At 38.8% G+C, this 26,338-nt stretch overlaps 4 protein-coding genes and 3 non-coding genes across 11 annotated transcripts in view; 1 reads left to right on the top strand and 6 right to left on the bottom strand.

The window, feature by feature from the left end:
* Positions 1–539: 539 nt before the first annotated feature.
* Positions 540–12,052, bottom strand: LOC143412618 (uncharacterized). Its single transcript, XM_076873919.1, has 6 exons — positions 11,864–12,052; positions 4,983–5,090; positions 4,578–4,744; positions 4,257–4,455; positions 4,067–4,157; positions 540–1,610 (listed from the first exon to the last, which is right to left on the bottom strand). Exons 1-6 carry the CDS (start codon positions 11,903–11,905, stop codon positions 1,408–1,410), a joined length of 810 nt encoding a protein of 269 aa, XP_076730034.1. The 5' UTR covers positions 11,906–12,052; the 3' UTR covers positions 540–1,407.
* LOC143412850 (U2 spliceosomal RNA) lies at positions 8,407–8,597 on the bottom strand. The gene has a single exon (XR_013093372.1). It is a non-coding gene; the product is annotated as a U2 spliceosomal RNA (small nuclear RNA).
* trnal-uaa (transfer RNA leucine (anticodon UAA)) lies at positions 9,234–9,316 on the bottom strand. Its single transcript has one exon. It is a non-coding gene; the product is annotated as a tRNA-Leu (tRNA).
* On the bottom strand, positions 10,164–10,354 carry LOC111500361 (U2 spliceosomal RNA). Its single transcript, XR_002721063.3, has one exon. It is a non-coding gene; the product is annotated as a U2 spliceosomal RNA (small nuclear RNA).
* On the top strand, positions 11,798–13,967 carry dynlt1b (dynein light chain Tctex-type 1b). Its single transcript, XM_004568816.3, has 5 exons — positions 11,798–11,927; positions 12,074–12,115; positions 12,480–12,603; positions 12,907–12,984; positions 13,776–13,967. The coding sequence occupies exons 1-5, from the start codon at positions 11,904–11,906 to the stop codon at positions 13,844–13,846; spliced, it is 339 nt and encodes a 112-aa protein (XP_004568873.1). The 5' UTR covers positions 11,798–11,903; the 3' UTR covers positions 13,847–13,967.
* tmem181 (transmembrane protein 181) lies at positions 13,961–21,582 on the bottom strand. 2 transcript variants are annotated; one of them, XM_012923994.5, is made up of 17 exons: positions 21,265–21,582; positions 20,020–20,123; positions 19,825–19,892; positions 18,829–18,919; positions 18,594–18,715; positions 18,342–18,458; positions 18,136–18,216; positions 17,912–18,011; positions 16,861–16,991; positions 16,677–16,768; positions 16,522–16,579; positions 16,189–16,291; positions 16,047–16,098; positions 15,883–15,965; positions 15,506–15,595; positions 15,353–15,419; positions 13,961–15,248 (listed from the first exon to the last, which is right to left on the bottom strand). In XM_012923994.5, exons 1-17 carry the CDS (start codon positions 21,396–21,398, stop codon positions 15,164–15,166), a joined length of 1,578 nt encoding a protein of 525 aa, XP_012779448.1. In that variant the 5' UTR covers positions 21,399–21,582; the 3' UTR covers positions 13,961–15,163. The 2 variants fall into 2 exon arrangements, with proteins under 2 accessions (XP_012779448.1, XP_012779449.1); XM_012923995.4 differs by lacking the exon at positions 21,265–21,582 and adding an exon at positions 20,405–20,560.
* A 1,774-nt stretch (positions 21,583–23,356) lies between these two features.
* tulp4a (TUB like protein 4a) overlaps positions 23,357–26,338 on the bottom strand; it is a 29,139-nt gene continuing 26,157 nt past the window's right edge. For all 4 annotated transcript variants that reach the window (XM_076873924.1, XM_076873921.1, XM_076873923.1 and 1 more), the window contains exon 14: positions 23,357–26,287. In XM_076873924.1, coding sequence (XP_076730039.1) covers positions 26,171–26,287 — 117 coding nt within the window. In that variant the 3' untranslated portion in view covers positions 23,357–26,170. The remainder of the gene's footprint in view (positions 26,288–26,338) is intronic.

Here is a 26,338-nt window from a genome sequence, read left to right on the forward strand (position 1 = left end):
CATAGTGGGTTGTAAAAGCATAAAAGTTAATAAGAGGCATTCATAGCAGAGTTATCACAGAGGGAACTATATAGCTTAAATGTACAATTTCTACAGGACGAATTATAACTTCATTATGTATAAAAGCTTCTGTGGATAATTACTCCTATTTGTAACTTTACACAAGAGAAAGTTTGGTGTCACACTATTTATAACAGGTTGGGTTTTGTCCTCTGAGTTGAGCCTTTGGTTGCAGTTTATTGAAGAATTTCCTCTAAAGTAGCTGTTGATAAAGATTTAAAGTCCTGTTTATATACAGAAATATGCTTTAGTTCATGTTTTTTACATGTCTGCCTCAGTGGATCAGTAGAAGATCTGGCACAGGAAACTAGATGATGAAAAAAGGGTACGAATACACATATATATCTATATCTATATAGATACAGATATATAAACACACACACACACAGGTTGCAACGTAGTATTTTCATTTTTTCTTAGCATTTCTTTAACGCCTTGGTGCAAAAGAATACCTGCATCTGTGTGTTGGAAAAAAGAACTACAAATTTGGAAAGGAATTTATTCATGTTCTTACTCATAGATGGAGTACATGGTTTAAAAAACACTGAGGAAACAGATATGAGGCGGCTGTATTAACATAAAAACATTAATACAGTTAAAAATGAATAAAAAGTTGCACGCTTAAACTTATTTCTCTACAGTTTGTACAATTAATCCATGTAACAATAGGTTCTCCCTTAATATAGTAGTTATTAAAATATCTTTACATAAAAATACATTTTTAAGTACTCTCCAGTGGAAGTCTGTTGTGGCTTATGTTTCTAAATGACACAACCATAAAGCAGCCCACAGAATATACAAATATGTCTTTGATAAGTGAATGTTGGCTCCCACAATGGCCTGTTAAGTTATTGCAAAAATAATTTACTGCATAATATGTCAGATTAGAACATGTTATGAGCACAAAACTGAAGGGGAAACAATAAAAACAAAAATGAAAAAACAAATACTAAATTAAGTTAAAGGATATTTCTTACTATACTATATAATTGTATAATGTTGCGTTTGATTGCAAAAGAAAACCCACCAAGAAAAAAAGAAAGAAAGAAAAAGAGAGAATAGTTTAATATATTCAAAACACATTCTTTTCTTTTATTTAAGCTGTAGCGAGATTCAGATGGACAAAAGAGAAAGAAAATTATTACAGATTTGTTTTATTAATCATGAATAAACTTTATTATACACAACTCTAAATTTCAGTTGGTCTTAGTCAGATGTGTTTTTAATTAAATCCTGCAACACTGTGCTCGCTGCCATCACTTTATATCTTAGTGTGCAATTCAAATATATACTTATTACAATATTTTCCCCCTTAACTCTCAACTCGCGTTTTTAAAATGTCTGTGATCATATTTGTCCGTTGACTTCTGTCTGGGCCTCGAACGATTCATCAGACAGGTTGGCAGCCTCCAACTGATGCTCCAGACTTTCATCATCGCCTCTATTCTGATCAACTCTTATCTTAAACTTAGTGATGAACTCATTACTGGCCAGCGCGTCCTCCTTTTTAGGGCATGTGGGCTTTGATAACAGCCGGCTTTCCAGTCGCTCTGCAAAGAAAATTCACAAAACATTTCTTATTTGGTAAGCTTGTTAACAAATTTTAGTTCAGTTTTGCTGAAAGTTATAGCATGCATCAAGTAAGAAGCAATTGGTTTTTAAAAAGCATATACATTCCCCAAAACATTTTTATTATGTGCATTTTGGAGAATAAAAGATTGTACACAATTTCCCTTTTTAAAGTAAAAAGATTATTAAGTCTAATTCTTACTTATTCAGTAGATTAAAGTATTGAAACATCATTATTCATAAAATATGCACACTACAAAATTAAAGTTATTCAAAAACTACTCAAGTACTTACTCCAATACTCACATTATTCAAGTAAATTTAATTTTTGCCAATGTAATGTCACATAAAATCTTAATCTGAATAAGGGATTTGAACCCCACTGTCACGGCCAGGGGATCAGCAGGCCGCTGACTAGTAGTGTTCTCTCTCTCTCTCTCGCCAGGGCGGAACTCATGGTGGGTTCACGCCCTCGGCCCACGCCCCTCTGAGGAGGAAACACCTGGGCCTCATCAGTGCAGCCAGCATTTAAGCCAGGGAGTGGCTTCTACTCATCACTGGATCGTTGTGTGTGACTCGCGTCAGTGCAGCCCGGCTCTGAGCAAGTTCTCTTTTGCTTCCCTGTGCAAAACCTCTAACGTGTGTTTCCTTCTGTACATAGATCCCCTGGACCCGACTCTGCATCCCCCGAGCGGTGTTTGGAGAGAGAGTCAGAAGAGGAGCAAGTGTCTTTTCCCTACCTGGATTTCCCCAGAGCCTTTTCCCTGTCACCGCTTTGTATATAGCACTATCCCCTGCACTGTTTGTATATACACCTGGTGGAACTGTAATAAATACAGACTGTGCCTCTGAGTCCTGCGTGTGAGTCCTCAAGCGAACCGTGACACCCACACAGATGAGAGCTTAGCAGTGAAGCTCTCTCTTAAAATTTGAGTTATAAAGTCAGAAGTTATCACTGACAGAGATCCATGTTCTTTTAACATAAGAAAGAATATTTGCTGAAATTGACATTAATCCAAGCCCTTAAAACGCCATTTTGGATTAAGCATTTCCTTTTAGAAAAGTCTTCAATGAGCAGGAAGCTCCAGTACTGAAAAAAGAAGCTAACATCAACTGCTAAACGTGCTAAAAGTAAGTAAGTCCCCGTAGACTCCTATGATCAAAACACATACAGTATAAAAGTTATAGGTTACAGATCTGAAAAGTAAAACAAATGTCAAAGTGCAAAAAGACTTATGGTCCCATAGAAGTCTATTCCATTTGCCTGGAATTAGGTGAACACCTTTGTGACAAATTTAATGGCTCAGTCATTTGTTTCATGTCATATTTAATAAAAGACTGACATGGTGGCATGTGGAATTGTCCATTTTGCACATATTTGGTCATTCTAAGCGTCAGAAGGGGAAAGATCATTCTGGGAATGCCTACTGGCGAAGGATGTGTGACTGACAAGTCCAGTGTGTGAAGTTTAACTACAGTCTAAGGAGCTTGGAAAGAAAAGCATCTGGACTTCTTTAAGTTTCTTGAAGATGTTTCACTTCTCATCTGAGAAGCTTCTTCAGTTCAGAATTTCTTCAGAGAACTGAAGAAGCTTCTTGAATGAGAGGTGAAATGCTCTTCAAGAAACTTAAAGAAGTCCAGATGCTTTTCTTTCCAAGCTCCTTAGACTACGATGACCTGAACGACTGAGAACCTTAACAGACAGTTCTTCCCTTCATTCATCATGCCTGATTTCAAAACACCAAGATGGCAGTCGTGAAAACACTCATCTTGAGTCTTCATGGGACTATGGTGAGATCAGTTATGCCTCTTATGATGCTGTCCCAGACTTCAAAGCAGTATAAAACATGTTTGCAGCCTGTAACAACTGTGCATGCGGTTATTTTTCGTTTTAAGATTTCCGTGTTTAAATCATAATAAGATTTATTTTTAATTTTAATTAACTTGAGGTGAGTCAGATTCTTTCATTCAAGTCACTGAATGAATCTCTTGACATGTTTGGGGGTAGGTGCCTTTTGTAGCATTTTAATGCAATTATCTGACAGATTATATGGTCTACACCATAGGTGTCAAACTCTGGCCAAATTTGGCCCGCAACCTAATTACATTTGGCCCGCGAAGCCATACCAAATTACTATTAGAGCTGGCCTACTGGTATTATACAGCTAATATATATTGTTTAGTATTAAGCTTTGCTTGTTCCATATTCAGTTTTTCAGCAAAATGTGTTTGAGTCCATAAGAAAAGATTCATTCTTATATCTGGAGGAATAAATATATTTCAATAAATATTAAAGTTAGCCCGCGACTTTGATCCAGTTTTGAATTTTGGCCCACTGTGTATTTGAGTTTGACACCCCTGGTCTACACTGTTATTAACTATACTAACACTCTGTTCCAGAAGTCTGTGCTGCAAAGAGGCAAAGTGAATACCGCACCTGCAGGAGTAATGGGGGTCATCAGTCGGTTCAGCTGGATGTTCCAGTGCCGTACCTGTTGACTGGCATTCCTCAGCCTCTCCTGAACCTCCTGGAAACAAAAATCATGCAGGCATCTTCATCAGTGTTGTTTTAGAAGAGCACTAAATAAGATGCTGCTCACAAAGCCAGTCAAAACAAACTTGTTCACCTCCAGACGCTGGTGACTTCTTTGGCGAGATGCCTGCAGATCCTGGAGCTCCTGAGAGGCAGAGTTGAGGGCTGAGGGGGTGTCCTCATCGGGACTGCCATCTGACAGCTCCTGTATGGGGCTGAGGTTTTGCATTGTACGTTGCTGCTCCTGGAGGAGCTGGAAATGTTTCCTCTTTTCATCTTCAGCCTGCAGCAACCTGAAGGAGGGGAAAAAGGGAAGAAGCAACTGAAAATGTTAATACTTCTCATGGATATCTCAGATCTCCATCACAAATAAAATAATAAAGGGCCATAATAAGAGTTAGAAATCCATTGTTACCGCTCAAGCTCCAGTCTGGCCCTCTCCTCCTCCAGCCGAGCCTGGATCTCCATATTAAGGGCAACTTCCAGCTGCTGCTGTGTCAGCTCCAGCTCCCTGATCCTCTTCTTCTGTTGTTCAGCCTCCTTTTCCTTCACCTGCATCTCAGCCTGCATGCTGTCTTTTATCTATGCACACACACACACACACACAGCTACATAAACAGATGCACCAACAGAGCGGTATAAACTGACCTATTCCTGAATTACCTTTTCCTGGACTGTCATAACCATTTTCCAAATCATTAAAGACTAGGTGTGAATTTTATAATGACAGTCAACATTTTGCTGGAGTTCTCAAAGATCAAAGTCAAGGAGAAAAGACTCTGTACATAATTGGTGTCAAGTGGAAAACTTTTTTTTTTACCATCACAGCCTCTTTCAGCTGTCTTTCCAGTTCCAGCTGCACCTCCCTCTGCTTCCTCCGCTCTCTCTCCTCTGCCTCCCTTTGGCGAGTTTCCAGTTCCCGTGCATGCTGTGAAACAGATGAAAGAGACATTGTTTGCTTTGTGTTTTCACCTCTATCCAGCAGGTGACACTAGGCCATCAGCTTCGAGGTTCAACGTATTGTGCTTTCAGCGGTGCTCTTCTTGATAACTTGGTTGAAGTAAGTGGGTATTTGAGTTCATGTTGCTTTCCTTACAGCTGTAAGTAATCTGCTCATTCCGCTTTTGATCTTTGGCACCAACAAGTGATTTTTTCCCAGAGAAGTGCTGCTCACAGGAGATTTCCTCCATTTCAGACCATTTTCTATAAACCGGTTAGATGGTTGTACAGTTTCTGAAATACTCAGACAAGCCTGTCCGACACAAACAACAATGCATGTTCAAAGTCATTTAAATCCCCTTTGACCTTCAGCAGGTCATCTTATTAATGTATACATGCCTAAATGCACTGAGCTGCTGCTATGTGATAGGCTGATTAGGTATTTGACCTAATGAGCAGCTCAACAGGTGTATCTAACAAAAATTTGGCCAGTGAGTGTACAGTGGGGCAAAAAAGTATTTAGTTAGCCACCGATTGTGCAAGTTCCCCCACTTAACATAAGAGTTATGAGTTATAAGATGCAGGTCGATGTGTAAAAATAACTCAGTTGTTTGGTGGTGGCTATGGCAGGGCTTCCACAGAGGCCAGCAGGTGGATGAGGGAAGGGGAAGCAGGAGGAGAGCCCCGAGGCGGCCACCAGTCCGAGTGTCAGGTGAACTGAACTTCAGGTAAGAAGTTATGACCTGCAGTCTATCTGGGTCAGATATAAGCCAAGTTTAGGTGGAGTTTATTTTCGTTGTGCTGACTTTTTACAGTCAGTTACAATACCTCATACTGTGTGAGCTAGCATGACAAGTTTATACAGATGTTCGGTTGCTATGATGTTACTGATAGTGAACTTTATTTTATTCATAAGGTTAGTTAGTAGAGTTGCCAACAGCTCCTTAAAAAATGGAATGGTCCCTCATTCAGAGAAAATATTACGCGTTTGGTATTGAGCTGAGAAGAGACGCAGTTTGTCCCGGACTTCAGCTAGGATGGAAAAAGACACAAAACTGGAGTTATTCTGTCTTTACGCTGCACAGCTGCCTCTTCTCCTCTCATTATCTCTCCTCTCTCTCCTGTTGCTACTTCAATCATGAAACTGATCAATGATCAGCTGATCGTCTCTCTTGTTTGTTTATCACCCACTTTGAGCCAGAAAGAGGAAACCAGCAGATGTCGCGCTAAATAGCAGCAGCACGTTTAAGCTTGATCAGCTGTTGTTAGAATTTATTTAGTTAGAATGTTTGCTGGAGCCACAGCTGTAAAGCTGTAAAGCTGCTGGTCATGATGTCGGTTTGGATATGTGGTGAGAGGGAAACATGAAGATGAAACCAGGAGATGTCCTTACTGAATCATCAGAGCTGAACAGGTGATGGAGAAACAGGTTTACCTTTTAGGTGACAGGAATGAGTTGAAGTTATGAACTGTTTCTGAGAGATAAATAACACCAGGATCCTTTTTTTATGTAGCTGACAGCTGGTAACTGTGCAGGGGCGGGTCTAGCAAAGTGTTGCCAGGGGGCCAGGTAGGGCATTAACAGGGAAAGGTGGGCACAAAGAAATACTTTTCTTTTTTATTCTCATTTAAAATATCTAGCTTTTATTAAATAATTATCTGAATCTTGTGAAGAAAGTTTTTATCTGACGTAAAATGTATGGAAATCATACATATACCAAAAAGACTGTACATCACTGTCACAACAGCATTTGTTTTCATTCAAAGGCTTTATGGCTTTAATACCTGGTGGGCCAATCTGTAGTGAAAATGCCCAATTTTTTGTCCCAGTCCAGCCCTGCAGGTTAATACTGGCAGTGTCACCATGCCAGCTGACTGCATTTCATCATCAGCCAGTGTTGTTCTCAATATTACCAAAGTAAGGCAGCATATAAAGTATTTACTTGCTTTCAGGTTTTATTCAAATGTTAGTCTTTTCAGTTGTTTCTCCACTTTTTTCCTGTTTCAAAATCAAACACCAGTTTGTGAGAAGATTATCTTCTTTTTTTTTTTTAACAGGCATTGGTTTTGCATTGGAATTGGCTAATTTGCCAATTGTATGTTAAAAATGTTCGTATTTTAATATTCAAAAATGTTTTTGCCCAAAACACATGTGCACTACATGTCAGTAAAAATACTATGCAAATATTGATGTCCTTGAATGCTGAATAAACACTGACTGATTGTATCTCTTGTACTTAATCAACACAGTATCTAAACACTTTGCACCGTAGTGGTTAAAATCTCATTCTAATAAGGTTACGGTTATTAGGTTTACAGGGTTATTGAATTATGGTGAACGGTTGGTAGAATTGTTTTTAACATTATCTGCCAATTACATCTGCCACCCTTCTCCAAATCTGTGCCCCTACCTGGCCCCCCCAACAAAAATTTTCTAGACACGCCACTGCATCCTGGTGCATATATATTGTGCATGCGTGTTCCTTTAGGAAACAGGAAGATTGGTAGGAGAAAGAAACGTATTAATCTTGTTTGTTAGGATCATAGCCATAAATGGAGGACTCTTATAAAGTCCATGGATTTTCATTCACACATATTACATGAGGTATCTACTCTTTACACACTAAGGATCCACACTACCAGGGCTACGGCACACAGCTGTTTTATAAATCATCAAAACCAATACTATCCTAAGATTTATTATATACAAAAATGATCTGTTCCAAAATGTTTTCATGTAATCCTGAAAACAGAAAAACAATCTTCTGCACTATTAACCATCCACAAATGGAAACAACAGACAATACAGGTGATTTTAGCTAAAAAGCCAAGAAAAAATTGTGTGTGGTTTTTTTTTTCAAACGATGTAATTTACAGCCACAGAGGACAGAAAGCTGCAGTATGTAGAGAAAGAGAAGAGTTAAACCTATAATCAACATGAGTCCTTGTAGATGGCAGCCTCCGGTTTTTAAAGACTTCTATTGGTCTCTAGTGGACAACAGAGGTAACTGCAGGATTGGAGCCAGAATAGTGTAACTGCAGTTGAAAACGACATATTTTTTTGATTTCCCATAGAAAGTGTGTGTCCAGCCACGTGTCAGTCCAAGTGGCAGGATTTAGTAATTCTGGTAATAGTTAAATGTAAGTCATTCACAAATATTAAGTCGCAAGATTTCAGTCTGACTAACCTTGGAAGATTACACGAAGACAATGTCCAGATATGCAGACGCACGCATATATCTAGCGTATAAGAAATTTCTTTGCACAAACTGTTGAGTCAAATGCCATTTGTTTTTCACAGCTTGAGGGGGTGCACCGTTCCTAGAAATACTGCAATACCAGGTCGATGCGTGGAGTGGACGGAGCAAGCCCCTATTCCATCTCCCTGCTCCAAAAATCAATTTAATATATGGTCCCCGGGTAGGGGACGTATCAGATATTAAACTGATAAGAACAGATACTACACTTGATCTTAGCCAAAAGGCCAAGAAGCGATACCCACATATGGCACGACAGAAACGACTCATTCTGCTTACTGCAACTCTAACTCATGGTTACAATGAAGAACACAGTCGCCTTCTAACAAATGGTAGAGGACAGGTCGATGTTTTACTGACGTTTTACCTCCGAAACATCACAATATAACTATGGTCGGCATGTTTCAGTTTTTAAACGGCGCCACATATATGACGACACTTTAGTTTCTGAAACGCCGGTCAGCTCATGCCGGTTAATGAGATTCAAAATCACGTGGTCGCCTGCAGTCCAATCAGCGGTCGTTGAGACGGAGCGTCTTCAATTCATTTTTATAACTTTCTTGGCGTTATAATTGTTTTCATAATATGATAATTACATACTGTTAAATTTTTAATGTTTCTCCTCCCGGTAACTGTATTCCTGTTATGTCTGGGCTTTCCCTAATTGCACAAGCCAACGGTTCTACATATAACATGTACAGTAAGACTGAGAGGGGGCGACCTTGGCACAGACCTCTCATTTGTCTTTCATCCCAGCTTTTTTGGGGGTGACTGGGTGGGGGGATATTGCTCACAGCAAATTCCTAAAAACTCCTATTGATCATTGTTGCTCCCATAGATACATTTCAGTTTACCAGTCATGAGGCTCCAAATTATACCAGGAGTGGGGTTTGAACCTACGAGAGCATGCGCTCATTGGAGCTTAAGTCCAACGCCTTAACCACTCGGCCATCCTGGTGCATATATATTGTGCATGCGTGTTCCTTTAGGAAACAGGAAGATTGGTAGGAGAAAGAAACGTATTAATCTTGTTTGTTAGGATCATAGCCATAAATGGAGGACTCTTATAAAGTCCATGGATTTTCATTCACACATATTACATGAGGTATCTACTCTTTACACACTAAGGATCCACACTACCAGGGCTACGGCACACAGCTGTTTTATAAATCATCAAAACCAATACTATCCTAAGATTTATTATATACAAAAATGATCTGTTCCGAAATGTTTTCATGTAATCCTGAAAACAGAAAAACAATCTTCTGCACTATTAACCATCCACAAATGGAAACAACAGACAATACAGGTGATTTTAGCTAAAAAGCCAAGAAAAAATTGTGTGGTGTTTTTTTTTTCAAACGATGTAATTTACAGCCACAGAGGACAGAAAGCTGCAGTATGTAGAGAAAGAGAAGAGTTAAACCTATAATCAACATGAGTCCTTGTAGATGGCAGCCTCCGGTTTTTAAAGACTTCTATTGGTCTCTAGTGGACAACAGAGGTAACTGCAGGATTGGAGCCAGAATAGTGTAACTGCAGTTGAAAACGACATATTTTTTTGATTTCCCATAGAAAGTGTGTGTCCAGCCACGTGTCAGTCCAAGTGGCAGGATTTAGTAATTCTGGTAATAGTTAAATGTAAGTCATTCACAAATATTAAGTCGCAACATTTCAGTTTGACTAACCTTGGAAGATTACACGAAGACAATGTCCAGATATGCAGACGCACGCATATATCTAGCGTATAAGAAATTTCTTTGCACAAACTGTTGAGTCAAATGCCATTTGTTTTTCACAGCTTCAGGGGGTGCACCGTTCCTAGAAATACTGCAATACCAGGTCGATGCGTGGAGTGGACGGAGCAAGCCCCTATTCCATCTCCCTGCTCCAAAAATCAATTTAATATATGGTCCCCGGGTAGGGGACGTATCAGATATTAAACTGATAAGAACAGATACTACACTTGATCTTAGCCAAAAGGCCGAGAAGCGATACCCACATATCGCACGACAGAAACGACTCATTCTGCTTACTGCAACTCTAACTCATGGTTACAATGAAGAACACAGTCGCCTTCTAACAAATGGTAGAGGACAGGTCGATGTTTTACTGACGTTTTACCTCCGAAACATCACAATATAACTATGGTCGGCATGTTTCAGTTTTTAAACGGCGCCACATATATGACGACACTTTAGTTTCTGAAACGCCGGTCAGCGCATGCCGGTTAATGAGATTCAAAATCACGTGGTCGCCTGCAGTCCAATCAGCGGTCGTTGAGACGGAGCGTCTTCAATTCATTTTTATAACTTTCTTGGCGTTATAATTGTTTTCATAATATGATAATTACAAGATGAAAGAATTATAATACCAGTATCGTGCGTTGAAATGAAACGACAAAAATCAAATAAACACGTCTATGATTGTTTAAGGTTACACAAAGACACACTTCCGCCCTCAGGTGTACAGACAGAAAACTGCACAAAGTCTACTCTAGACCACAGTAATCTACTGTAGAGTACTGACACTGGATTTGCAGCAGTTTCTAACCATGGAAGTGGACATACAAAACTAGCTTAAATAAATTACAATTATTTCTGCATTTTTGTAACTTTGGTGTGAAATGACTCTTCCCAAAGCCTGACAGGGTAATGGCTTTCCTGGCTATTTCTGAGAAGGGTGAAGTTGGCCAAGTCTGAGAAAACTTGCAGCTGGAGGTTGAAAGTCTTGGTTTATCTTTTCTGCATTTGTATTACTTTAACGAACTAACCCCAGTGCTATTTTAAAAAAAAAACATGACAAACAAACAAAAGAAAAGCGAATACATTTTTTACACTTTAGCTTGTTTAACAGTTAGCAAAACACCCTTAGGTTAGAAAACACACAAAAAACAAACAAACAAAAAAAGTAGGATTAACTATAGGAAAACTATAGAAAACAAGTTTGCAAAAGCAGTTTATGTAAAGTTAACACAATAATCAGTCATTTTACTGACCTGTCACTTAACCTCATTAGTTGTAAAATGTTCCTCCAGATATTCCTCTTTAGTACCACTTGCTTTTTCAGCCTTTCCTTGCCCTTGTTCCAACGTTTTTGAGACTTGTTGCTGCCTTTAAAATCAAAAGGACGTGCTTCCAACTTTTCTTCCTTATACCGTTGCATAACCTGTTTATTTTCCCATTATATCGTGCCACAAGGAAAATGTATTTGTGGGTACGATTACCGCTGAACGGTATGAAAAGGTTTTAGAGTAACACATGCTCCCATCCAGAAATGGACTTGAAGCATCATGAAAATTAATAATAATAATAATAATAATAATAATAATAATAATAATAATGTCATTTTTCATCATTTTTATAAAAAATGTTTGGTTTTTTTCTTTCTTTCTTTGATATTATTTCTGTAAATACTTGTGTTTTCTGATGAATTAACGCCTGTTGATAACTCCCTGTACAATTTTCTCTCTTCTCGATACGCATTTATTGTGAAGGAAACCTACCGGAAGTGATATATCTAGGTTGCTCCGGGAGGCCGAAGCCATGGACTATCAGATAGAAGAAGAGGTGGGTTTGTTCATAGAAACTAGTTGTTGTTGCACGTTTTTCCTGTCACATACTTTGAATTCGCGTGCAGACTACGTTTCCCTGAAAGTGTGGTTAGAAGGCTGTGTCGCCTTGCTAGCTTTAACGGCGCTTTTTTCATTCAACAGGCTGGGTTCGTCGTTGAAGACGTGAGCACAATCATAAAAGAGGTAAAAAAAAAAAAAAAAGTTGTTTTTTTAAAAACAACCCTTGGCAGTGTTGGTATTTTTAGTTTCACCCCCAAAAAGCTCGAGTTTAGGTTCTGTCGGGCCTTGGCTTTCAAATTTGTGTGTAGGAATGACCGGTTGCTAAGGGCACGGTAGCGGTTGCTAGGCAATGTCTCTAGCTGAACAGTTATACAGTACTCCACTAATTTGCCCTACCATATTCACTCCTTGAGGAAAACCTTTATTAAAAGTCTTAATTTTATTACCTTCTAAAAATAATAATAGCTGTATAAGACTTATTGTAAGCTGTTTGATTACTGTGTTGATTACTTTGTTTTTTTTAATGATTAAAAAAATGTCTGTATAGTCGGTGGAAGCAACCATAGGAGGAAATGCCTACCAGCACAACCGAGTGAACCAGTGGACCACCAGTATAGTGGAGCAGTGCCTCAGTCAGCTCAGCAAGCTGGGAAAGCCTTTCAAATATATTTGTATGTGGACTCCTACCCGTGAAATAACCACCTTGTGTCTCTTGTGGTTTTCAGTGGACGTTAAAAACAATATATATGTTTTTACTGGATTTCTAATTCAGTTTTATCTGGATTTTTTTTAACACATTTGACTTTATTGTATGCATTTTATTTTTATTTCAAATTAGTATTATTTCATGCTGAATTTTATTTTATGGACTTATTTTATACTTCTAAGTGCTATAAAATAATGTGCAATTTATGTTTCTCTGCTACAACAAAGGAATTTTTTTTTAATCTTATTATCTTCTCTTGTTCTGTTAGTAACCTGTGTCATCATGCAGAAAAATGGAGCAGGTATGCAAACAGCCAGCACATGCTTCTGGGACAACTCTACCGATGGTAAAGACAAAAACACTTGTGTATTTCTCATGTAGAATGTGTTCTTTTTTTAAGTTATTGGTTTATCAATGAAAGGATTTGCGTCCCAGACTGTGCGTGTGACTGTTTAGATTGTATTTCAGTACAACCTCAGATGAACAGCAATACAGTGATTTAATAAAAACTAAGCGCAAGTGCAACAGGAGAATGTAAAATACTAAGTACATATTTGCTGCATACATTTATTTATGCTTTAAGAGAGTGTAATAGTATCAATAGTATAATAATCAAATACACTTCATTAACTGATCATCAGCAACTGCAATGATCAGCAAGTGTGATGCCCAAATCTCTGCCCGAGCAGGTTTGGGCAGTTTCGTTATTACAATGTTGAGGAGGACAAATTCCAGTAATACCATGGAGAAGCACATCAGTTGTTCTTCATCTGAACTTGTATTTACATCATTTTAGAAGCTGCTAAGGACCCAGTTATTTTTATCATGTCCTAATACTAAAACTTTTGAACTAAAACAGAACTGAACAACTGATATCTCAGGCTGTTAATCATGTTTTGCACATGATTTGCTAATTAAAAGACAAATTCAGATCTAAATTAAGTTTGACTCCCCTGATGTAGAGGCTTAATCAGGGCTCAGAACAGTAAAGATGAATACAGAGGAACTGATCATCTTAATAACTGATTCATGATTTATATTTTTAGTTTTCTGTGAGAAAATTAACCCCTTATTTTGTTTGAATGTATAAATTTAACTCCGCTACTTACTGATATAATGTAATGTTATACCCAACAGGAAGCTGTACAGTGAGATGGGAGAACAAGTCTGTGTACTGCATTGTCAGTGTATTCGGGCTCGCCATCTGAACCTACATCACCAAACCCAGTGATTGTGTCCACATTTTTGAGAACTCCCGCTGTTTGTTTTGGGATTTTGATATGTTCATCTTGTGTGTTAAGAGAGATTTATTAAAACAGATATGCCTTATGTACATAGTTTTATTTACACAACATGACATGATACTGCTACATGTACAAGCTTTATCTTTTGAAGCAACAAATATTGCAGGTATTTTTTAAACACCAAAAACCACCCAGTTTAACCACCTTAAACTAACAAAAGCTACACTTGCACCAAAAGAATCAGACATGTACACTAATCTTGAAGCACTTACAATTCTTAAGATTGCAGTCCCATTTAGAAGAAAATTGGGTGATGTAGAGACAAGGCACCATCTTGGTTAAAATATATATTTACAGAGAAGAGAAATAAATTTTTTTGGCCAATTTGTCAACTTGACCTCCAGCTTTAGGCAACTGAAAAAAATGGCACAGTTTCCCACATTGTAAGGAAATATGGGCAAAGCTGCTGGGGGAAAAAAGTTTGCTTCAAAACAATCCAACAACTACTGTACATGCTGGGATAAAGAAACATTTAACATGATAGGTCTGTAGTCCATTATACTGCTGTGAGAAAATACATGCAATGTGTCACAAAATACAGTGTCATCACTTTTTTGGCAAGATAAATAAAATTCTTGAAAAGTGCATTTACATATAGCTGCTTTGCCAAAAATAGAAATAGTGAGTGGTACCAGCGGTCGAGTTTAAGGCTCTCTGTATTCAGCGTCTTGAAGACAGCAGACTCCCTGTTTACATGTCGTGTCAGGACAAGCGAGCCACACTGTATCTCATGTGCAGCAGATGCAGCATTACCTGTAAATGTCACTCAGCTCTGACCAGATAAGTGACTTCCCATTGTTCCCAGAGTGGAAAGAAATGGCATTAACACAAGAAAGACAACGGTTGTTTAATACAAGGCTTTTTTTTTTTTTAAAGGAAAAAGAAATTATGAAGAAATGATGATTTCACAGAAACATCCCTGGTTAATATGAGTCCTTTTTCCTGATAATTTTAATCATCAAGTTGAGAAAAAAGGCTGGCAATGGGTAGGTGAGGGTAGGCGGTTTATAGATTAAAACAAAGTGTTTGTTTCCCTTATTTTCAATTAAGAAAAAAAGTCTGAGTGGCTACATCATACCTCACCATCCAAAAGCAGTACATTCAGTAGACATGAACCGTTTTAAAAATATAATTATGTACACTTTGGAGTACATAAATTCATGTGCATCCTTTTTGTACATGTGCACAAGAGTTTCCAACGTGGACACAGTCAGAGATACCTCAGTCACTGTCACTCTCATCCTGGTACTTGGCAGTTGCTTTGATCGCACGCCCGTTTTGTAAAGGCATGTCTTCATAATCACTCCTGAAAAAAAAACAAGAAAAATATCAGGGGGTCTAGTATGCTTACACTGAGTTTACTCTGCACAATTAAAAAGGATTTGAAAGGCGAGTAGATAAAACACCTACCCGTATATCACTTCGTCGTCTGAGTCATTTAGCATGGAGAAAGCTGGATTATCCTTCAACTGGGAGTCTGGGAAATTCAACATAAAATTTGAATTTAAAAAAAAAAAGCGTGCTGGTATAAATGAGCAACAAAGAAACTTCTATCTAACTCACCATAAAGTGCATTTTTCGAAGGAGAATACACAAATGCTAATGTGTACAAGTAAAAGTTGAGCAGGCCATAGAAGGACAAAAATTCAGCTGGTATGTTTTGAATTAAGGAACAGTGATGATCAAATGGACTAGTACTTATATAGCACTATTTGAACACTCATAGTACTTTCTTTACTACAAGCCTCATTCACACACACATCCAGCATGTTTTTCAAATCAGGGTTCAGTATCTAGCCAAAGGATCCTTCAACATGTAGACTAGAGGACGCGGGAATTGAACCACTGGCCTTAGAGGACAACCCACTCCACCTCATGAACCAATAAATATGCCAAGTTGTGATGAAAATGAGCACAAATGAATACAAGTCAAAGGATATAGTTCTGGTAATGGGTGGACAATTCAGCAACAAAGTTGTCTTGAAGAGCCTTAGCACCAAACCTCAGGTAGAGAATAGCCATGCTGCGGGAGAAAGAGAGGTTAATCAGAAACACAGAAATAGTGAAAACATTTAAAAAAAAGTTTGCTCTTTGTTGAACATACCTTATAATAAGAACCACAAACGTCAGCGCTGTCAAAAACTTGAGCCGGAGATCTGGTGATCGAGAAGAGACAGCTGGTTAACACTTTTACATTAAAAGTTGAAGTCGAATCGAACGCTGAGAGTTGTGGTGTGCTCTGATACCTGAGTAAGGCATGTTCTTAAGTTCAGAACAAGCTCTGACAATCAGGAATATCAAGTATAAGATGTAGAGGGCGACGACAATCAGGAAGAAGACTTTCATACCCTTTAAAAAAATAACAAAGGGCTCAAAATAAATGAAAGTAGACCTGAAGCTATTTCTATGTAATATCTATCCATAAGGACATTAATCAAATTAAAATGAACAAAAATTTATAAACTTTAGTCTTTTAAATGACAAATTACAGATAAAACATTACACACTGGATAAGAAATTTCTTCAGCTTTCACTTTATAAGAAGCTGTTTAAAGAAGTGCTAACGGTAACAGTCTTACCTGAAAGTTCGCTATATCCACTTTGTACTGATAGGTGGGATCTTGGAGTTCATTAACCCTGAAAATTCAGATGGAGTAAAGCTTAGTCTGCTTGTTCGGTATGCATATAAATCACAAGTTCAATGAGCTGGGTTCTGTCTGGAGGTCGTGCTTACGTTTGCCATATGCCCAGAGTAACTGCTGACAGCCACAGAAGACCGACGATAACCAGCTTAGGCAGGTAGAAAGTCAGAAATTTCCTCTCACCCTGCAGAAGCAAAACACCAAGATAAAAGATTCATGTTGGTGTGCTAAAAATGGAAGGAAATCACTGAAGCTGCAGATTAATACTGTACCCACCTGGACTCTGATGCCGTGATAAACACAAAGCCAGAAGAGCAGCAGAGCACACAGGAACAGTGCCTGAAAGAAGGTGTCCAAGGTCCCTGGAAACCAGCTGTTCACCAGGAATGACAGCGGGAAGAAAGGATCTGAACGATGAAAACAAACAAACTGTTGAGTGTGTACACAGAGAGGTGTATGTTTTCTTATAGAAATTATTACCCAAATGTTCTTATTGGATGATTTATGTTTCTGTAATGTGTCAGGTGACGTGTTCACCACGCTTCATATCACCTGTTTGTAAGAGTCAGCTCTCTACAACTTTAAATACACATGCATAAATAAAAAATATATATATAAATGGCAACTAGTCTCTACAACTCAGATATAATGTTTGTAAGTGGAAATGTATTTTAATTTAGTTATATCCATTTTCTCCCACTTATCCAGAGGGGGCACTTTACACCCTCTGTCCAGCCACTCCAACAGCTCTTCTTTCTTTAGCTCCTCTCAAATGACTTAGCTCCTGACCCTATCTCTAAGGAAGAGCCCAGACAATACTCTGAGAATTCTCATGTCCCTCACTTGTACTTGAATACCCACAGCATGTGACCATACATAACCATACATGAGGGTAGGTAGAACGGTAGATCACACTCATCTCTACTGTCACCATAATATACTGCATCACGGCAGACTCATGCACCAATCCACCTATCAATCTCCCACCACCCCTATCTAGCTGAGAGCCACAGCCTCAAGACTTGCAGGTCCTCATCCTCATCCCTGCTACAAACTGCCCCAGTGCAAGGTGGAGGTTGTCACACAATGAAGCCAACAGGACCAGCTCATCCACAAAAAAGTAGAGATAAGATGCAAGACCACTGAAATCGATCCCCTCCTTCCCCTTGGGCACATGTAGAAACGCTGTCTGTCAAAATTATGAACAGAATAGAAGACAAAAGACAGCCCTGGGAAACTCCAGCTTTTGTTTGTTGAGTTGGTGCAATCGGCTCCAGGTGTGTAAGTGACAGGTAAAATGTGTCCTCAAGTGAGAAGAGAAACTTACCATTGTAGAGCAGCAACAAAGGGAGAAGAATAGACATCCACTTCTGCTCTATCCCCCAGTCTCTCATGGAAAATTTCCTCAGTGAGTGAGCAAACATACACTGGCACAAACAGGAAAAAGTACCATTAGTTATCCCATCTGGAAAAAGGTTTTGGTTTTAAGTGCTATAACAGGACAGAATGTGCAGATCAAACTGAATGGAAAAAAAATTATCATGTTCTTACGGTCACCATGAAGGTCAATACCACAAAGACAAACCGGAACCAAATTTCCACTTGTGAGAAGGTGGAATTATATGTTTTCCACTGAAGAGGGAAAAACAGGGGAGCAAGAGAGAGAGGAGTTCAAAAGCATGCGAGTTACTTGAGGCCTTGAGCAATTTAAAAAACAAACAAACAAACAAAAAAAACCTGGGATCTTTTTAACTTACCACAAACTTAACCTTGATGTCATATGTGATATTTTCAAGGCCTTTGAAGCTCACCATAACCTGGTACTGGGTGTAGTTCAGGTAGCCCAGATGCAGTACAATGATCTCATCGCAATTCTGTGAGGTGAGACAAAAAGAAAAAAGCAAAACAACACATGCTCAATAACCATCTGCACTACTTCTTAAATGTGCATCTAAAATTGTCTTCTCTGACACACACACTGCTGTGAGAGCAGGCTGACCGATACTTACAGCAGCCGCGCAGTGCAGCATCCGTGACTTAATGCGCCCGTTGTTGATGTGCATCACGCTGGCATCCTGCATCACTCCCTTCAACTCAACGTTGATCTCAAAGGGCTGCTTGAAATCTCTCACTGACAGCACAAATAACAGTAGTGTTACGTGGTGTTACGCATATTATACTAAAAGAGAAAGCTGTCTCCACCCCAACACAAAACTGTAAAAAGCTCAATCTGTGGTCTCTTACTTTTGCTGTTTTCAGCCTGCATCACACATGTGAGCCACAGCTGCTGATTGTAGGTGGTCAGGGGAGAAGAAACTAGATGAAAGGGCCCAGTCTGAAAACACATAAAGAAAGGCACAATCTGTTTATACATTTATTATTATTATTACTATTATCAGCAAACTTCAATTATTAAAAAATTTCACAAAAGGGGACGCTCAAATGAGAACGCTTTTCTCAGACCAACATAAAACAAAATAAACTGCTACAATCAATGACAATGTAATAAACAAACATAACAATAACATGCTTCGCTAAAGTATCCTTGGGCAAGATATTGAACCCCTAAAACCTTCTGATAAGTTGTGAACTTTCAACGACACGCTGTTAAAGACACAGTTGAACTATGAACATTAAGGTGATGTAATAAAATGTGCTTCTTATCAAGGTGCTGCACTGACATACATTTTTAAAGAGCTCTTCAAATAAAGATTATAACCTATACTAACACAGTAAAGTGAATTTGTAGAGTGAAATCTGATTAATTAATGATAATTAATAATAATAAAGCCTGGTTAATGCAAACCAACTGATGGTTAATCTCAAAGCCTTAAGAAGATCATCTCTGCAGCAAGAAGAGAAATTATGAGTGGAGAGGATGAATCATTTCACTTTATAAGCCATTTAATCCTATCCCTTTAAAATTCCAATTTAAGCGAATCACCAAGTTCTCCGTGACTGCATGAAATAGCACAATAAAAAGACACTAGGGAAAATATCTAAAACTAGATTTTTGCAGTCTATCTTTGGGACATTTAAGTTTCACCACAGCAAAACAATATCAATATTGTTAAGAAGCGTTGTGTAAAAGGAGTCTAATTCTCCAAGCAGTGACTCTCTTATCAACATTTTCCATCAAATTCAAAGTAATGGGCATTTCCTTGACTTTTCAACAACGGTCCTCAAATATTTTAGTGCAGAACTGCCGATGCATATCCTTCTATCTAACAAATGCCTCACCTTAACAGAAACGTTTTTTGCAAGGAACTGGTCACCATTGTGCTCCTGCTCAGCAATAATCCTTGGACCTACAAAATAAAACACTTGTTAAATCAGTGCAACATCCCAGAAACCTAACCTAACCTCAAACAGGAAAAGATAGGCGATGGCTGGTTTATTTTAACGTCTACATTTGAATGATCACTGTCATCATACCTGTTATTCCTATGAAGACTGTGAGGCCGAAGCACATCAGGAAGACCACGAAGACTAGCACAAAATGTCTTTTAGATAGGGTGTACAGCCGCATGGGAGCCAATCTGTCACGGGGAGACAGTCACTGGGGTTATCACACACTAAGTAAGACATCCACACGAAGAAAGTAGCACGAACGAAACCTGGTGGTGAATATTTGCTTAGTGGTTTCGGTGTTAGCTCAGAGGCTGTTCAGAGACGGATATGTCAACAGTGATTAGCTCCCATGCTACTTCATGCTAGCAGTGGTTGATCCCAGCAGAGCCACACAGTGCCTCTAACGCTACTTTTCGTGCTTGTAAGTACTAGTGGAGTACTTCGAGGATCTCGGCTGGACAAATCTTACCCGTACATGTCCATTTCTGTCGGTTAGCGACGTTGGTCAAGTGAAAACCCGTGAAAATTTCGCAGTGAATCCACATCCGCGTATCAACATCACTCCACGACAACTGGAATGCAACGTCATGGAATGGGAGGGGCGGAGTCTCGTGACGGCAGCAGACAGGGGAAAGGGGTCGTGAAAAGGAGGCTTCTGGGAGTGAAGGAGCATCCCATTGCCTCCTTTGTTTATCAGCTCACTAACGTTTAGTACCTTAACACTATGCAAAGCGTTACATACACTAAATTAATTTAGTGTTGTACATTACATCGATATATTTAATCTATGGTAACAGAGCCTTATTTTATTCAGGCGTGTGATTAAATATCTTCAAAGTGACGGCTGATTGTAGTTTCGCGCAGGCGTAGTGGGAACACATCGCATGTCGAGCGTTGACTTCTAACAACCGGAGTGATGAAAATTATATCTCTCACGAATCATACAACCAACCATTTGCTTTTGTACAATTAAATATGGCTTTTAACCGACATTAAAATACATCTAAAGAAATACATTTCTACAGGGTAGCACTTGTTGCCTTTGGTAGAAATCGTACCGCGTTTAAATTGCGGATTTAGCTAACATATGTGCTCTAAGTGTATGTCGGCAAAGGACTCAGCCTTTCCCGTTTTCCCCATTTATTTGAATTTCTCCTGCCTTATGGTTTAGAAAACCACTGGTTCTGTATAACATTTTTTTAAACGAAAAAAAGACGGATGGCTGGCGTCACGACAGAGATGTAAGATATTTCTGATTTAAAACGCAGACGTACACAATGAAAGTAAACCCACCATGCATGTGTGTATATTTAAGCTAGAGGCGCCTACCTATAAAAGCGGTCATCGCGATAAGGTGTCAGGTCCTCTTTGAGCTCATTGTAGGCCTCCCGTATTTTCCTACAGAAATACTTGAGCTCGCTGTACAGAGGGTTCTCCAGGCCGGACGAGTAGTCGGTGTCCATTATTATTATTATTATCACACCCGAAATGGCGATGAGTAAACAATCCGGGGGCCTCAGTAAAAGGCGCAGTCACCTGTCACGTATTGTTACGTGCGTAAATTAAAAGTGCAGCCCAAGCCGTTTTGTTTGTGTGGCTTAAAAAAAAGGGCTGTTAAAACAAGAAAAGAAGAGCGGGGGGCGGAAACGTAGAGGACAGTCACATGATCAGAGTTCAGCACCATGGACAGAGGCTGTTAACAGGAAGCTACATTGGTCAGTAAGAAGTGTCTGTGGAGCCGTCTTTTAGCTCTAACAACCCCCATAGACCACGGTTGCATAAAATAAATTAGTAAACAATTTATTGCGTCTTAGCGCAATCTGAGTCACACTGATTGACAGGAGGTGCGAGCAATCACTGAAAAATGGGTGGATTCAAACATATAGATAATATAGGGTTTTTTTTCCCCTTAACGTAAAGACAAAATAACTAATTTAATTTATTCTACAAACTGGCATTACACCAGCCAAACCATTTAAGCACATACACAGTTTAATAAACTCTAAAAACTGTAAAATGCAACAAAAAAAATAAAAAAATAAAAAAATAATATGACAAAAAATGAGGTAAAAACTGCAAGTACAAATCTAAATACGACAAAACATGAGGTAAATTCTTAATTTTTATGCGCGCTTTCGCATAAATATTAATTACGGTAAATGAAGTGTGCGATTAAACTCAAGGCTTTTTCTTCTATTTTAAAATATTGATAAAGTCTCCTTTAATAAGAGGAATTAAGTTCTTTTTTATCTGTGCTATAGGAAGCTGTGCTTTGGGAACGTCCACAGGTTTATACACATCTCAGTAGCAGAATCTCAGACTGTACATGTATTAAATTAGTCAAAATTACGATGTTCTTTGTCTTTTCTCAGCAGTAAAAGTCATATTAATTGGTACTATCAGTGATGGCTGTACAGGTGTGTCGCACTCGCCACTTTCAAAGTGTCTGCTGTCTGAGATAACAGAACCACCTTGTATATACTGGTTCAGCAGCTGCTTAGATCTGATTTCAACCATGTGGACGTTTGCCTCAGTATTCAATGTTGAGGTCTGGCATGTGTTTGATGGAAGGCTGTGAACACTCACTGTTGTACCTCTTTCGTGAACTCTTCTGCACATATTGATAATTTCAACAAAACCATTTGGATTCATCACTTCATAATACACAGTGCCACTGATTAGCAGTCCAGTTCTTGTTTAATTTGGCACACTGCAGCCTTTTCTCTATGTTTTCATTTCTTAAGTGTGGCTTCTTGATAGTCACCTTTTCATTGAGACCATTTCTAATGTGGATTCAGTGAACTGATGGATCAACTGAAGAGTCAGCTGCTAGCTCAGGTCCTGGATTTTCTTTCCCATCTTGTAAGGACACGACTTTCAGATACCGTTCATCTGCTGTAGAGTGTTTTTAGGCCACCCACTTCATCAGCTTCCTTAAATGTGTTGAGGACACACCATCCTATGATATATCACGTTTCGGGCTAATAGTACTTTGGAAACCATTTGTGGTAAATTACAGATTCAATAAAGAAATTTTTTTTTTCCAGCAGGCTGATAGCAACAAAGTAACTAAAGATAGCAAAGAACAAATGTTAAGTTCTAAGTTGTTTGCTATATAGACACAACACTGGTTCATCCCGCCATTTAGGTTCCTGTTTTGAGCTTGAATGATCCATAGATAAGTGTTAAGTGGCTTATCAACCAAACAAACATCCTTCTGAAAATTGTCAGGTACAAGGACTGGACTGAAAATGAATGAAAAAGCAGCCTATGTCCAAAAAAACCCAACAACAACAACAACAACTTGGAAGAACCTTCAGAAACCTGGAGGACTATTGCTTAAGAGCACATAAAATTACAAGAAAGTCTGGCTCCTTGGAGCTTTGCAGTATATTTATGTATATTTAAGACAAAACCAGTGTTTTTCTGAAACAATGACATTTTATTCAAAAGATGCGTGACATATACAATTATAAAATAATTTACATGGCATGCCTTACTATCCATTCACTATAAACGTTCAGTCACCAAGTCAGACTGACTTTTTTCCCCAAGTTTTTTTTTTTTGTCATTTAAGTCTACAGCTACAAATACAAAGCACAGATCTTTTCTAGAGAAAAGCCAAATTCTATAATATCTACAACAGGTCATCATCAGTTTAAAGTGAACCCTTAACCAAGTCCATTAGCAACGCTGAACGTGAACTCAGTGGCTTACACTTGTGAACTCCTGTGAACGATGAATGAGTGTGTATGTGCAGGAAGTCATGACCACACATGGTTGAAGAGGATAGATTCAACACTGATGGGGCTGGTAGACTGCACAGCTGAATACAGACACACCATGACTTGACATTTACACTCTACATAACTAGTCTACAAACTACAATAAACCGGGCACTTACTCATTCACATCTTTTCCACCAATGCAAACTTCACAAAACATCAAAAAGTCACCTGTTCCCATCCCTCAAACCCAATCCCTGCATTTCCATCTCATAACTTGGGCTATACTTGTAAACCCCCCCCCCCCCCCAACACAAAGAAATGTTTGGGGGAAAAAAACTTCACAATATACAGTATGTATACTTGATCTACATTGAGGAACAATCTCATAAATAAAGATGTACAGACCAGCAACTGAGATGCTAAAGTAAAAAGGTAACAAACTGTGGTCACAAGAAATGACAAAGGTTTTTTTGTTAAAGAAAATATTGCACAACTAACAAAAAAAAAAAAAGTTTTCTTTACGACATGCTCGTTTTCAAGATCAGGAGACCATTTATTTTTCTCCTCAGTCCACATCTCTACAACCCACTTCCCAACAGACATGCTTGTTTTGTTTTTTTCTTTTTTAAATATGAGAAAAAATAAAATAAAAAAATCTAATAATCTCATCAAACCAAGCAGAGCTGGTCCAAAGTAAAGAAGTTACACTTCCCAATAGGCCTGTTTGTTTCAGCTTGAGATTTTCAGAAGTCTATATTTTGGCACAAATATTTGAGGTGGTATGCCATCACACCTTCCCAATTTCACTGAGCACTCAACATTCCCGTTTCTCTCTGTGATTTTTGGCTGTCATCTAATGCACATATTTGCACCGTGAATGAATAATTTACTGCTGCCCATAGTTCTTCCAGCTGGCCTCGCTCTTTGTCCTTAGCTGATCACAAACAAAAGCTTCCCTGCCTCAAACAGCAACAACAACAACAACAACAAAAACCCCAAAACAAAACAGCTTTTCAGATTTCAAAGTCAGCTTACTGAACGGGCAGATCTCGTAGCTTCATTCTCCGTCGGAGACCAGACTTTAGAGTTTCAGTGATGGTAAGATCAACTTAACTGCTCTCTATGGTCCTGGCTGCTTAGTTAAAACAGTACTACAGCTCTCCTCCACATGTGGAATTACACTTACACACAGTGGAGACAAGTGTAAACAGAAATCTGCCACCTAAGTCTCTTTACAACATTGTACATTTGACTGATATGTATTTACATGAGTTCTGAAAAGAGTATGAAATGGCATAAGTGAAATATACAAAAATATTTCATGTACCTTACTAGGATGTTTAGTGTGGTCTTTAAGAGAAGGGACAGCCCCCCCAAAACAACAACAACTACATACTCACTTCACAGAAGTGACATCAGGTGACAAATCACTTCATGCCAGAGCTTAAATTGTTCAGTCTCGGCCTTGGCCACTTCTTTGGCGCCCATGTCACCAGTACAGGATAGTACAGGATACGTCTGTACACTGCTATGACCTGAATTCTCCTGACTACACAGTAATATTCAAACTCAGTCTCCCAAATAAATCAGGTAAGAAAGCTGTGTGAGGATTATGTAACACAACAATGACAATAATGTTAAGATTTATATCTGAATCGATAAACAACATGTACATATAAATTAGAGTAACATTTCTTCTTCCTTCAAAGCAGCACGTGGACTGCAGGTCTTTACCTTTCAGATATTGTAACAGTGGCCCACTTTTCACAACAGTGAAAAGCCTGAACTCTTAGTAGTGTTCCAAAATAATGCATATATCTAAACCTCATTTCCAGCCCAGACAGGCTGCAACAGTAACAAAAGGAAAGGGCAGAGAGCAAAAACAAAAAAAGACCCTCCTACCCTCCACTGTGTTTAGTCTTTTAAGAAAATCCTAAAAGCAAAAGCAGTATAATAAAGTGGTAACTGTTTCACTAAAGGTTTGTACAGCAATGGATTTCAGTGCCCAGTAGTACCTGTGCGCTCTAGGGATAACAAGTTTGATCTCCAGAGTGTGTTTTTCAAGTATTACTGCTGCTTCTTTTGAAAACTGCACCATAGCAATTCCTCTCTCTCTCTCTCTCTCTCTCTCTCTCTCTCTCTCTCTCTCTTAACCAATTGGTTATCACATCTATAAGCTTCTCCTAGCTAAAGCAGCATTTATTTGCATGATGATTTACCAAAGCTCAGCTCTTTGGCCCTACATGCACTGCAGGGTGCCGGCAACTGCCGAACGGAGCAGGTCTGACGGCATCCTTCATAAATGCAATCGATGCTTTTGCACCAACACTAGTGGCAGCATTGTGTAGTGCAGCGTGATTGTATTTCTCTCTATGGCCAGGGCTTATTTTAGTCCTCGTCTCCAGAATCCAATCCAAGAGTTTATGATTCTCAAATGAAACAGCTGTACCCCCTTCAACAGACTGCATCTAAAGCCCACAACTCAGGGTAAATAGGGAGGAGACATCTCATTTGAGGCGTTGAGTAACATTGGCCAAAGCTACTGCAAAGGCCTGCACAGCAGAGAAGGGATATTGGAAGTCCAGGATGTAGGCATTGCCATCAATTCTGCCAAACTGCATCACCTACACAGGAAAAACAAAACAAACAAACAAAAAAACGTTCATGCAGGTTGA

Source organism: Maylandia zebra, linkage group LG15 (genome assembly GCF_041146795.1).
Source record: "Maylandia zebra isolate NMK-2024a linkage group LG15, Mzebra_GT3a, whole genome shotgun sequence".
Classification (NCBI taxonomy): domain Eukaryota; kingdom Metazoa; phylum Chordata; class Actinopteri; order Cichliformes; family Cichlidae; genus Maylandia; species Maylandia zebra.